This window comes from Drosophila miranda (assembly GCF_003369915.1).
Source record: "Drosophila miranda strain MSH22 chromosome Y unlocalized genomic scaffold, D.miranda_PacBio2.1 Contig_Y1_pilon, whole genome shotgun sequence".
NCBI classification, from domain to species: Eukaryota; Metazoa; Arthropoda; class Insecta; order Diptera; family Drosophilidae; genus Drosophila; species Drosophila miranda.
Genome location: NW_022881603.1, coordinates 53,177,541 through 53,192,017, shown reverse-complemented (window position 1 = coordinate 53,192,017; position 14,477 = coordinate 53,177,541). Strand labels below are relative to the sequence as shown.

Sequence of the window (14,477 nt, the reverse complement as noted above, 5' to 3'; positions counted from 1 at the left end):
CTGAAAAGCTTCATAGAATTGTTGTAAGAGACCTACATCATAGCACCCTAAACAGTGATATTACCGCCGATTTTAAAATGTTGGGCTTCGAGGTCCTTCACATCCATAATCCAAGCTCAAGGACTAACAAGGACGAAAAACTTAATATTTTTTTCATTAATATTAAGCCTTGTGCAAAAATTAACGAAATTTACCAAGTCAAGACCCTTTGCCGCCAAAAAATAAGGATTGAAAGGATGCGAAAATCCACAGAGATTGCTCAATGTCGTCGATGCCAGGATTTCGGCCACACAGCCAAATACTGCCGCCGACATCACAACTGTGCCAGATGCGGTGAAAATCACCAAACCTCACAATGCACACGCCCCCTAGATGCACAGCCAACCTGCATTCACTGCTCTGGAAGCCATATGGCCAGTTACAAAGGATGCCAATGGTATCAGGAGTTTCTACGGCGATCAATGGGCTCCGCAAAGAAGGCAATTAATACGAACAGGACGGGTCATGTCCCCTTAAATAATCAAGTGGCATATGCTTACTCTACCACACTTCCTGGAGACCAGCAACAGTTTCCTACCTTGCAGTCTAGTCACAAAAAGGGGGCTAATAGACCAACAATACACCAGCACCAGCGAAATATTGTTCAGCACCAACCTTTGGTAGGCACTAGAAGTAATACAGGAGCCTCCTATGCTGCCGTAGCAAATGGTAATTCAAATGCAATACCTGCTACACCTGCTCAGCGTCGTTTTCATAGTCTGGCAACAACTGCTCCAACAGCAGCAGCAGCAGCAGTTTCTTATGTGGCTACAGCAACAGCAGCAAGAACAGCAGCAGCATAATAGTCAAGCCAATCAACGCCTTGAAAAACTTGAAAAAATGGTTTTTGAATTGGCCAACACGATTAAGCAATGGGCTGGATCTAATCTTCAGCTCCAGAACAACGTTTCAGCATCTCAATGAACCCACTAAAGGTTCTCATCTGGAATGCTAACGGCATTTCAGGGAAAGCAAAAGAAGTTGAGCTCTTCGCGCACAAGAATAGCGTTGACATTCTTCTTTTGACGGAGATCAGAATTAAAAGAGGGGCAGCTGTAAAAATACATGGATATGCCTTCTATCCAGCCTTTAAGCCATCGCGGAATAATAATAGCGTTGGTGGAGTTGCGGTTTTAGTTAAGACTTCGCTTCGTCATTTTCCACAAAGGGTCATTGAGACACGCAGCATGCAAATGTCAGCAGTAAAAGTAGCCACAGGACTGGGCGATGTGGAGTTTAGCGCCATTTACTGCCCTCCCAGAGTCAGGATTGAGGAAAGACATTACATCGATGCACTCCGTGCTTGCGGGCAAAGGTATTTGGTTGGTGGTGACTGGAATGCCCTACACTGGCTGTGGGGAGACACTTACAATTCCCCTAGGGGGCGAGAGCTAGCGGAAGACATCTCTGCTACTGGCGCTAAGATCCTTGCAACTGGATCACCAACCAGGTACCCATATGTACTCAATCACACGCCGTCCTGCATAGACTTCGCAGTACATCATGGTATTCCGGATTCTCGAGCAACAATAAGTCAGAGCTGGGATCTGGACTCCGACCATCTGGCCTTAGTCATCAGCATTAAAACAGATGGCATTATAGAAAATCCAAGCCCTCATCTAGTCACCAAGCACACTGATCTGCTCGCATTTAGGCAACATTTGGAGAGGTCGATTCAACTGAACGTCACGCTAAACTCTGAGGAAGATATCGAGATGGCTGTAGATAACATCACAGAGAGTATACACATGGCTGCTGCTGCCTCAACGCCCTCGCATCCTCTGACAAGCGCCGCCTATGGAATAGTTCTTACAAGAGAGGCCAGAGAGCTTTTGTCACAAAAAAGGAGACTTCGCAGACGCGCAATCCGATCTCAAGACCCATGGGACCGAATTCTATGGAACCGGGCTGCCAAGCAACTTCGAAACACCCTGAGAGAACTTCGAAGCAACTTCTTTGAACAAAAGCTTGCTTCCATGGATTACACCGTGGATGCTGGATATTCGCTTTGGAAGACCACTAAGTCTCTTAAGAGACAACCGTTCAGACAGATTCCCATCCGGTGTCCCAACGGTGAACTTGCTAGAAACGAAGAAGAGCAGGCCAATTCGTTTGCACATCATTTAGGGGACAGGTTCACCCATTACCAATTCGCCACGGAGGCGCAGTACAAAGAGACAAAAGATAGTCTGCAAACACCTCTACAAATGGCCTTACCCATTAAACCAGCCAGGGCTGAGGAAATTGTTGAAGTCATCAAGTCCCTACCGAGGAAGAAGGCTCCTGGCATTGACAGAGTGTGCAATTCCACACTGGAAGCATTGCCTACTCGGGCGATACTCTACATAGTGCTCATTTTTAACGCCATGTTAAGGATGCAGTTTTTCCCTAAGCAGTGGAAGATAGCAACAATCCTGATGACCCATAAGCCTGGAAAACCGGAGGACGACCCTGAGTCGTATCGGCCAATAAGTCTTTTGTCTTCCTTTTCTAAGGTATGGGAGAGGCTTCTTGCCAATCGTCTTGGTAGTATAATCAAGGAATGCCGTATCTTGCCGGATCACCAGTTTGGCTTTCGGGAGGGACACGGCACAGTGGAGCAAGTCCACAGATTGGCAGGACACATCCTACAGGCCTATGATGATCTAGAATACTGCAATGCAGTCTTCATTGATATGCAGCAAGCCTTCGATAGAGTTTGGCATATCGGCCTACTGAGCAAAATTAAAAAACTGTTCCCAGCACCATACTACGGTGTCCTACGATCATACTTGGAAGGACGTCAGTTTATGGTCAGGTTCAGGAACACACATTCAACACCTTGCCAAATGAGAGCTGGAGTTCCACAGGGCAGCGTCCTTGGCCCGCTGCTTTACTCTATCTATACTGCAGATCTACCCTCCCCAAGCGAGCAACATATGGAGGCCCCCCGTAAGGCTCTGCTTGCTACCTACGCGGACGATATAGCACTGCTAACAAGCCCCAAGTGCCGTCTTGAGGCAGCATATGGTCTCCAAGAGTACCTCTACTCTTTGGCAGCTTGGTGCAAAAGATGGAATTTAAAAGTCAACCCACTGAAGACCACCAATCCATGCTTCACCCTGAAAGCGCTCATAGACCACACCCCACCCATAAAGTTTGAAGGCGTTACTTTGGATCAACCAGAGCAAGCAAAGTATCTCGGTATCACCCTTGATAAGCGTCCTACTTTTGGTCCACACTTGAAAGCTACGGCTCGTAAATGTGGGCAAAGAATGCAGCAATTGCGGTGGCTGATTAACAGAAGAAGCACCATGTCACTGAGAGCCAAAAGAGCAGTTTATGTACACTGTGTAGCCCCGATCTGGCTCTACGGTGTGCAGATTTGGAGTATAGCTGCCAAATCGAACTATAAACGGATACAGGTCTTGCAGAATCGCGCCATGAGGCAAATAACGAACTGCCCTTGGTACGTGCGCGGCTCCACCCTACATCGGGATTTGAATCTGCATACAGTAGAGGAGCAGATTGGAAGGCACACCAGCAGATACAGTGACAGGCTAATTAGACACCATAGTATGCTCGCCAGACGATTACTACCTGCCAGGCCTTTGAGGCGGTTGAAGAGATTGGGCATTAGGTTTGGCTACCCCAATATTATTTACCAGTGATGTTAAGATACGTTATATGCAATGTACGGATTCAACGCTTAATAAAAAAAAAAAAAAAAAATAGAACTTATGTCGCGCGTGCTTGCCCTGCTAAACGCTCTCTGCCAGCTCGCTCTTCGCTATCTCCGCTTTGCGTCTGCCTACCGACGTCAGCCGAGCGAAGCTGCGCTCAGCGATCGGAGCGGCAATGTAAAGGGCAGGCAAGCCACACTTGCAATTTGGATGTCACGCATTAAAGAACATATCGTAATTTTATTTCTGCGGCGAGTTTTATTTAATTCGAAATAATTAGTCGGCCGATTGGGGATAAAAAACATTATCTCCACAGACCGTTTGCAGCAATATTGTTAACTATTTCTGTTGCTCCAAATGATGTAATTTTGGAAACATGAATTGAATGTGCGAATCGACTTCAAAAATATCCTAGAATCTTAATCTGTACGTGCTTGATCTGTAAGGGCGTGCACACAGCCATATGCCCCAAATTATACTTTGCAATCTTGAAAGAGGGGGAGGATGTTCAGGCCAGCACAAATTGATTGCCGCGCACTGTGCCAACTCCATGCACTCGCTCTCGCGCGCTAGAAGGGGCGCTCGGAAGATCTTCAATGTTGTCGTTGGATTACTAAGCCTCGATCCGTCCCCCTACAGACAGTATGTATTCTTGAGTAGCTTTTTAATAACATAATACTAAAAGTAGGGTCGTGTGTTGAATGATCAGATGGAATCTGCGTCGGGGTCCAGCAGAAGGCAGAGTTTTGCAAGAGAACTAGGACTCGGAGAAACTGGGACTGTAAAGGTCCCCGCCTTGAGGGTCGCGTTGAGGGTGGTCTTATGAGCATGAACTGCTACACCGGTGTCTGGGTGCGCAGCATACGAACAAGGACGGTATGGACACACTGCTTTGTCTCGCTAGCGAAGCCAACAACAATGGTTTGGTCATCGAACCCTCAACCCATCGTGGCGTAGTCTTTGTCGACGTCAAAAATCTCCATCAAGGGAGACTACGTTCTGTACAGTGATATCAGCGAGCAGATGTGGTACATGAACATCATGACTGCATGTATGCCAGATGGCCAAATCAAACGCACAAACAATTCAGAAATTTATTCTTGGCCTCCCTTGAGGGACATTCAGAAGAGAAAATATAGCTGCTATCATGCTTAGGTAACTGCTATTCAAGCGAACGGTATCATCAGTTTTCATGATGTCATCGATCCATTCCTTATGGGCAAAGACATTCGTATAGACCGAGGGAATAGATTTCGATACGCAGCCGATGCGGTAGCTGACAACGCCATAGACCGTGCCATTCAAGAGCAGGGGACTCCCAGTGTCGCCTGCACAGGGATTCTCATCCTGATAATTTTCCAGATTTCCAGCACACATCATTTCGTCTTTGAAGGTGTGCAGCATATCGTCACAGGTCTGGTGATCCAATAGCAAGACATCGACATGCAGAATGCTGGAGGCCAGTGGCCCACCCTGCCAAGAGAATTTGTAAAAAATGTATATAACATATAATAGAGAAGCGCACCTTGTAAACGCGTCCCCAGCCGAGAAGTGTGTAATTGATATTATATTCGGGCTCATGGATAGGCAAAGTGGCAATGGCAATGTACGGATTATCCGGCAGCTCTATCGCCAGCTTTAGTAGGGCAATGTTGTTCGTATTGAACATGGTAAAGTTTTCGGGCACATAGACATCCTTCCCCGGAGCATTCAGTCCTACCCCGCCAAAACTTCAATCGATTGGTCGTCCCCGCGACGACGAGCAACACGCGAGCACGATGCATGATCTTGCGACTGCTTTTGGGCCCCAAGGTAAACGATGATCAAGTTCCTTTTGAGCAAAGAAATAATGGAAAATACCTACTCCATGGTGCAGTGGGCCGCAGTCAAAATGAACGTACGTGATACAATGACCCCGCCACAGTAGTGATTGTCTCCAAAGTACTTGCGAGGTGTACGCGATCGCAGGGACACCACATATTTGGCCATTTCCAATGTCTTTTCTTCTTCGTAGAAAGGTGTCGATATCCGTTTGACCCGACTGCGTGGGATCCGACTCATCGGATGATCAGCATTAGCGGTGTAGGTGGAGGGCGATAGAAACAGCAACAGAAAGAACACACAACCGGATAGATTACGAATTTCCATTTACGAGTAAATAAGTTAGACATACTCCTTAAATGATTTGACTTGAAAACCAGTGGGAATCTAGAATATAATAAAAATGAGGGGGAACCTTGTGAGTTGTTGCTGCGACCGCAACTCTACATTTATACCCGACAATCTATCGATAATGATCTTTATGCTGACATCGATATAGATATCGATGTTGATGGACATGCCGTGCGTATAACAACACCGTAGGGTTACAGTTTCTGTTATCTAGAAGACCGTCACAGTCGGCCTTTCCTGACAACTCGCAGCGTTTTCGCAAGATCCTTGGGATGAGTCGCCTTCCATATCGTCATCATCATCTGGCTCATCGGGTGGTAGTTCGCACCAACTTTTCATCCATTCAGATGAATACACCGACTTGTTGTGCCTTTGCTTCCGTTGTGCATGAGGGATATCTTCCACTAGATATCTGTCGTTTGGCAGCACCTTGTTGACAATAAATGGTCCTTTATAACGAGGCTCCAATTTGCGTGATGTGCCCGTACTATACGGCTCATTCTCGACTAAGACAAGGTCACCCAGGCTATATGTAGTTGGCTTGGAATGTCCTGGCATCATACCGTTTCTTAGCTGCCGCCCTATGATCGTTGACTGTAGTCGCAGCATCTGATCGTAGCTTCTCGGTTCAAGATCAATGTGTTTTTTAAGGACATCACGTGGCTCGTAGCCATACAATAACTCAAATGGAAGCATTTAGTAGTGCTATTTACCATGCTGTTGATGCTCCACTGGATTGATCGTATTTGGTCGTCCCATCGTTTTTCATTTTCATTTGAAGGTAGAAGCATTGATAAAATAATCCGGTTCGTTCGTTCTGGCGCCCTATTGCAGCGTGGAGAACGTCTAAACTGCCTCAACAAAGGCCATTCATTGCAACGCTGCAAGTCAGGGGCATGTAGAAATTGGCAAGCCAAGCATCACACACTGCTCCACATGCAGTCGGGCGCTGACGCTGAGTTGCCGTCGCCGAGCACGCAATCGACCCAGCATGATCCTGCAAGTGCCCTAGTAGCAAGCAAATATACTAGCCCTCCCCCTCGAGTCAGAAATCTCTGCCTAGCCAAAATGTGCTGCTAGCTACCGCAATCGTATATGTCAGGGGCCGTTTTGGATCGCTTATTCCATGTCGTGCCGTTTTAGATTACGCTTCTCAGGTTAACTTTATAACATCGAGACTCGCCAATCAGCTGCAGTTAGATCCTCACCCGTCTCACGTTCAAATCGCCGGTATTGGAGAGTCAATTCTACCATCCAGCAAGGCTGTAGACATCGTCCTGCAATCTCAAGATGAAAACTATCGCGGTTTCCTCTCTGCAATTATCACTGCCTCAATCACAGGAATGCAGCCGAACTTCGGCCTAGACGCAAAGGATTGGCCAATGCGAAATAATCTAAAACTGGCTGATCCTAATTTCGCCAAGCCCCAGCGTGTCGATCTGTTGATAGGTGCTGGTTTGTTCTTCGAATTAATGTGCGTTGGACAGATTCGACTGTCAGACCAATTGCCAACATTGCAGAAGACGAAACTTGGCTGGATAGTGTCAGGAAGTATTAAAAACTCTGAGAAAGCACGTGCGGCGCTAGCAGCCGTTGAAGATCCCCCTGTCATCTCCGCTTGCGAGACTAATTTGTGCGATATTGTAAGGCGGTTTTGGGAAGTCGATGGAGATTATTTGCCCTCATCAATTTCGGAGGAAGATATTCATTGCGAACAGCATTTCGTCACAAACTGCATTCGCCTAGATTCCGGAGCTTACTCCGTGCGTTTGCCAACCAAATTCAGTCTAGAGGAATTAGGAGAATCGTATCAGCAGGCGCTACGTAGATTTCTCAATTTGGAGAGAAAGCTAGCAAAAAATGCACAGCTTAGGGCAAAATATATGGAGTTTCTCCAGGAGTATCGTGATTTAGGACACATGTCGCCAGCTTCGCGGCAGTCAGACCTCCCGCAGTACTTCTTGCCTCACCATTGCGTCCACAAGCAGGATAGTACAACCACCAAATTACGCGTAGTGTTCGATGGATCTGCCAAAACAGCGTCTGGAGTATCGCTGAATGATGCGCTAATGGCTGGACCCACCATCCAACCTGAAATTCTGATAACTCTGCTTCGTTTCCGCTTTTTATACCCGGATACTCAAAATGAGTATTGGGGCATATTAGATTTGTGGTAAAAGTGGATGTGTGTAACGTCCAGAAGGAATCGTTTCCGACCCCATAAAGTATATATATTCTTGATCAGCATCAATAGCCGAGTCGATTGAGCCATGTCTGTCTGTCCGTCCGTCCGTCTAACCGTCTGTCCGTCCGTCCGTCTGTCCGTCTGTCCGTCCCCTTCAGCGCCTAGTGCTCAAAGACTATAAGAGCTAGAGCAACGATGTTTTGGATCCAGACTTCTGTGATATGTCACTGCTACAAAAATATTTCAAAACTTCGCCCCGCCCACTTCCGCCCCCAAAAAGAACGGAAATCTGTGGCATCTACATTTTTAAAGATATGAGAAAACCAAAAACGTAGAATTGTAGCAAATTACTATATCTTTAAGACTGCGGAATCTGAATTGGATCGTGTTATTATTATAGCCAGCATCAAGAAAACAATTTCATTTTTTCTCGCCCTGTCTCTCTCTAACACACACGTAGCATAGCCGGCTTTGCTTAGAGTAAAACATTAGCGCCTAGATCTCAGAGACTATAAAAGCTAGAGCAACCAAATTTGGTATCCACACTCCTAATATATCGGACCGAGACGAGTTTGTTTCAAAATTTCGCCACACCCCCTTCCGCCCCCGCAAAGGATGAAAATCTGGAGATATTCACAAATCTCAGAGACTATTAAGGCTAGAGTAACCAAATTTGGTATCCGCACTCCTGTTAGATCTCACTTTAAAACGTATATCTCAAAATTTCGCATTACCCCCTTCCGCCTCCACAAAGGACGAAAATCTGTTGCATCCACAATATTGAGGATACGAGAAAACTAAAAACGCAGAATCATAGATAATGATCATATCTATCAGATTGCCGAATCTGGATCAGATCAGACAATTTTTATAGCTAAAAGGAACAAATCAATTTGCACTGGCTACGCAGCGCCCGACGTCACGCTCAGACTGATTTTCTGTCTCTCTCGCACGCACTCTTTGTCGTGTCGTTTAATATTAGCGGGGTCTGCCGGAGGAGAGCCATACTGACTTAGTATCGGGTACAACTGTAGAGTTGCGGTCTCGGCAGCAACTCACAACGTTCCCCCTCGTTTAAAGTCGCCTTGTGTGGCGATATCTGCAAAATGTACCGCTGTGTACGCGTTTCCCATCCCGATACGCACGTGCAGTGCATCCTATGGCGCAATGACCCGAAGGAGGAGATTCAGGTGTTCAAGTAGGAGACTGTTACTTACGGAACCAAACCTGCCGCTTTCTTAGCAATTCGTGCTATGCATCAATTGGCAAATGATGAAGAGTTGCGTTTTCCGCTTGGCGCTGATGTTGTTCGAAGAGATTTCTATGTCGATAATCTCATATCTGCAGGGGACAGCATTGATTCTGTCATCAAGATTCGTCAGCAGGTAAAGGAGCTACTTTCGAAAGGATGTTTTCCCATACGTAAATGGTGTTCCAATGAACCCGCTGCTTTGGAAGGCGTATCGGAGGCGGATCGCGAAAAGTTCCTTACCTTTCATGACGGGACTGAAGTAACCAAGGCGCTTGGTCTAGTTTGGGATCCCACCACGGACAATCTTCTGTTTAGCTTCGCTCACGTCGGAACCGCTGCAGGCCCAATATCGAAGCGTTCGGTCCTGTCTACACTAGCTAGGTTCTACGATCCTCTAGGGCTCATCTCTCCCATCATCACAAAGGCTAAAATATTTATGCAGTCGCTATGGAACGAAAGCCTAAAGTTGAATTGGGACGAAAGCCTGCCCCAGGATCTACATACGACTTGGATTAAGCTGACTTCGCAGTTGTCGATGGTTGAAAACTTTAAGTTTCCACGTTACGTGCTTCGGCAGCAAGCCAGATTAGAAATGCACGCGTTTTGTGATGCGTGCCAAGCAGCATATGGCGCCTGTGTATACATGCGTTCGGAAGCTCTTGGCATTGTGCAAAGTCATCTCTTATGCTCTAAGTCCAGAGTCACGCCCTTGAAAAGTATGACTATCCCCAAGCTTGAGCTATCCGCTGCCCTCGTATTAGCCGAACTAGTGTCCACCATAGTTAAGGGATTATCAGCTCCATGCCAAATACATTGCTGGTCGGATTCGTCCATAGCCCTTGCCTGGATTCGAGAATCACCACTGAATTGTAATATATTTGTTTCTAATCGAGTTCAGCGGATTCAGGAGCTCACCGCTGGAATGACTTGGCATCACGTGCCCACAAAGTTGAATCCTGCCGACATCATATCACGTGGATCCACGCCCGCTGAACTAATGGAAAGCAGCCTTTGGATCTCTGGACCCCCATTCTTGCGTCTTGAGAGCTCAGAGTGGCCTGCAGGCTTGCAATTGCCGACCGATGTACCAGAACGTCGTCATGCAGCATTGGTTGTTTCAAACGAAAGGGATGTATCGTACGATTGCTCGGACTGCTTCGGCAAAAATTCTGGCCTATTGGTGGACGCAAATATGTTGCGGGAATCATTCGCAAATGTGTTAGATGCTTTCGTTTGAAGCCAGTGCTGAGGGAACATATCATGGGAAACTTGCCTGCGGATCGCGTAAGGACTAATCCAGCATTCCACACAACGGGCGTTGATTTTCGCGGACCCTTTTATCACAAGTCGGAAGTCAGAAGCAGGCCTCCTATCAAATGTTACATCGCTGTCTTCGTATGCTTTAGCACCAAAGCAACTCATTTGGAAGTCGTTCGGGATCTATCTACAGAATCCTTTCTGGCAGTATTAAGGCGTTTTATAAGTCTACGTCCCAAACCTCGAATCATATGGTCAGACAACGCTACAAATTTTGTAGGAGCAAAAAATGAGCTTTTGGAGCTTCGGCAAATGTTCCTCAGCGATCCTCATACGTCGGCTGTGTCACATCTCTGCGTTTCTAGTGGAATCGACTGAAAATTCATCCCCCCTCGCTCACCTCATTTTGGGGGTTTGTGGGAGGCGGCTGTTAAAGCAGCTAAATATCATTTTCATCGCATCGTCGGGACCTACATTTTTACTCTTGATGAAATTCAGACCTTGGCTTGTGAAATTTCTGCTTTGTTAAATTCCCGTCCGCTTTATGCAATTACAGAAAGTCCCGATGATCTAGATGTGCTCACGCCAAACCACTTTCTCAATGGAGCCCCGAAAGCTGCATTCGACGAGCCAGATGTGACGCATCTCCGAGTCAACCTACTTAGTCGATGGCAGCGGCTGTGTCAAATGAAGCAGGCGTTTTGGAGAAAATGGAGCATGGCGTATCTTTCGATTCTTCAAACATCAAGCTAGGAGCGCTCGTCATGATCAAGGAGGAAACGCTGCCACCATTAAGGTGGCCGCTTGGCCGCATTGAGAGCGTCATCCCAGGAAAAGATGGAACCATCAGAGTAGCCGTCATCCGCACTCAAAGAGGCCTTTTCAAGAGGGCCGTTGGAAAAATAGCGGTTCTGCCCCTTCAGGATGGATCTGTTGAAAGCCTTTGCCTTCCAACGGGGGTGAATGTTCGGAGCAGAACCCAGCCGATTAGCTCCTTGCCAAATAGCACCTAATTCTTGGCCCTCAGCCGCTTATTTTGTTTGTTACTTATGTCTATGTCACTCATTTGTTTGTTAAAGCTTTGCGCGTGCTTGCCCTGCTAAACGCTCTCTGCCAGCTCGCTCTTCGCTATCTCCGCTTTGCGTCTGCCTACCGACGTCAGCCGAGCGAAGCTGCGCTTAGCGATCGGAGCGGCAATGTAAAGGGCAGGCAAGCCACACTTGCAATTTGGATGTCACGCATTAAAGAACATATCGTAATTTTATTTCTGCGGCGAGTTTTATTTAATTCGAAATAATTAGTCGGCCGATTGGGGATAAAAAACATTATCTCCACAGACCGTTTGCAGCAATATTGTTAACTATTTCTGTTGCTCCAAATGATGTAATTTTGGAAACATGAATTGAATGTGCGAATCGACTTTAAAAATATGCTAGAATCTTAATCTGTACGTGCTTGATCTGTAAGGGCGTGCACACAGCCATATGCCCCAAATTATACTTTGCAATCTTGAAAGAGGGGGAGGATGTTCAGGCCAGCACAAATTGATTGCCGCGCACTGTGCCAGCTCCATGCGCTCCGGTCCCAACTCGCTCTCGCGCGCTATGAGGGGCGCTCGGAAGATCTTCAATGTCGTCGTTGGATTACTGAGCCTCGATCCGTCCCCCTACAGACAGTATGTATTCTTAGCTTTTTAATAGCATAATACTAAAAGTAGGGTCGTGTGTTGAATGATCAGATGGAATCTGCGTCGGGGTCCAGCAGAAACCACGAACTGCAGAGTTTTGCAAGAGCACTAGGACTCGGAGAAACTGGGACTGTAAAGGACCCCGCCTTGAGGGTCGCGTTGAGGGTGGTCTTATGAGCATGAACTGCTACACCGGTGTCTGGGTGCTCAGCATACGAACAAGGACGGTATGGACACACTGCTTTGTCTCGCTAGCGAAGCCAACAACAATGGTTTGGTCATCGAACCCTCAACCCATCGTGGCGTAGTCTTTGTCGACGTCAAAAATCTCCATCAAGGGAGACTACATTCTGTACAGTGATATCAGCGAGCAGATGTGGTACATAAACATCATGACTGCATGTATGCCTGATGGCCAAATCAAACGCACAAACAATTCAGAAATTTATTCTTGGCCTCCCTTGAGGGACATTCAGAAGAGAAAATATAGCTGCTATCATGCTTAGGTAACTGCTATTAAAGCGAACGGTATCATCAGTTTTCATGATGTCATCGATCCATTCCTTATGGGCAAAGACATTCGTATAGACCGAGGGAAGAGATTTCGATCCGCAGCCGATGCGGTAGCTGACAACGCCATAGACCGTGCCATTCAAGAGCAGGGGACTCCCAGTGTCGCCTGCACAGGGATTCTCATCCTGATCATTTTCCAGATTTCCAGCACACATCATTTCGTCTTTGAAGGTGTGCAGCATATCATCGCAGGTCTGGTGATCCAATAGCAAGACATCGACATGCAGAATGCTGGAAGCCAGAGGCCCACCCTGCCAAGAGAATTTGTAAAAAATGTATATAACATATAATAGAGAAGCGCACCTTGTAAACGCGTCCCCAGCCGAGAAGTGTGTAATTGATATTATATTCGGGCTCATGGATAGGCAAAGTGGCAATGGCAATGTACGGATTATCCGGCAGCTCTATCGCCAGCTTTAGTAGGGCAATGTTGTTCGTATTGAACATGGTAAAGTTTTCGGGCACATAGACATCCTTCACCGGAGCATTCACAGTCCTACCCCGCCAAAACTTCAATCGATTGGGCGTCCCCGCGACGACGAGCAACACGCGAGCACGATGCATGATCTTGCGACTGCTTTGGGCCCCAAGGTAAACGATGATCAAGTTCCTTTTGAGCAAAGAAATAATGGAAAATACCTACTCCATGGTGCAGTGGGCCGCAGTCAAAATGAACGTACGTGATACAATGACCCCGCCACAGTAGTGATTGTCTCCAAAGTACTTGCGAGGTGTACGCGATCGCAGGGACACCACATATTTGGCCATTTCCAATGTCTTTTCTTCTTCGTAGAAAGGTGTCGATATCCGTTTGACCCGACTGCGTGGGATCCGACTCATCGGATGATCAGCATTAGCGGTGTAGGTGGAGGGCGATAGAAACAGCAACAGAAAGAACACACAACCGGATAGATTACGAATTTCCATTTACGAGTAAATAAGTTAGACATACTCCTCAAATTATTTGACTTGAAAACCAGTGGGAATCTAGAATATAAAAAAAATGAGGGGGAACCTTGTGAGTTGTTGCTGCGACCGCAACTCTACATTTATACACGACAATCTATCGATAATGATCTTTATGCTGACATCGATATAGATATCGATGTTGATGGACATGCCGTGCGTATAACAACACCGTAGGGTTACAGTTTCTGTTAACTAGCAGACCGTCACAGTCGGCCTTTCCTGACAGCTCGCAGCGTTTTCGCAAGATCCTTGGGATGAGTCGCCTTCCATATCGTCATCATCATCTGGCTCATCGGGTGGTAGTTCGCACCAACTTTTCATCCATTCAGATGAATACACCGACTTGTTGTGCCTTTGCTTCCGTTGTGCATGAGGGATATCTTCCACTAGATATCTGTCGTTTGGCAGCACCTTGTTGACAATAAATGGTCCTTTATAGCGAGGCTCCAATTTGCGTGATGTGCCCGTACTATACGGCTCATTCTCGACTAAGACAAGGTCACCCAGGCTATATGTAGTTGGCTTGGAATGTCTGGCATCATACCGTTTCTTAGCTGCCGCCCTATGATCGTTGACTGTAGTCGCAGCATCTGATCGTAGCTCCTCGGTTCAAGATCAATGTGTTTTTTAAGGACATCACGTGGCTCGTAGCCATACAATAACTCAAATGGAAGCATTTAG

At 46.7% G+C, this 14,477-nt stretch overlaps 1 protein-coding gene and 1 pseudogene across 2 annotated transcripts; both read right to left on the bottom strand.

Moving 5' to 3' along the window:
• Positions 1-4,772: 4,772 nt before the first annotated feature.
• Positions 4,773-5,898, bottom strand: LOC117191009 (annotated as a pseudogene).
• Positions 5,899-12,664: 6,766 nt separating this feature from the next.
• Positions 12,665-13,787, bottom strand: LOC117190896 (trypsin-3-like). 2 transcript variants are annotated; one of them, XM_033395902.1, is made up of 3 exons: positions 13,471-13,787; positions 13,131-13,404; positions 12,665-13,078 (listed from the first exon to the last, which is right to left on the bottom strand). In XM_033395902.1, the coding sequence occupies exons 1-3, from the start codon at positions 13,752-13,754 to the stop codon at positions 12,692-12,694; spliced, it is 945 nt and encodes a 314-aa protein (XP_033251793.1). In that variant the 5' UTR covers positions 13,755-13,787; the 3' UTR covers positions 12,665-12,691. The 2 variants fall into 2 exon arrangements, with proteins under 2 accessions (XP_033251793.1, XP_033251794.1); XM_033395903.1 differs by having other exon boundaries at positions 13,131-13,401.
• Between the last annotated feature and the right edge of the window lie 690 nt (positions 13,788-14,477).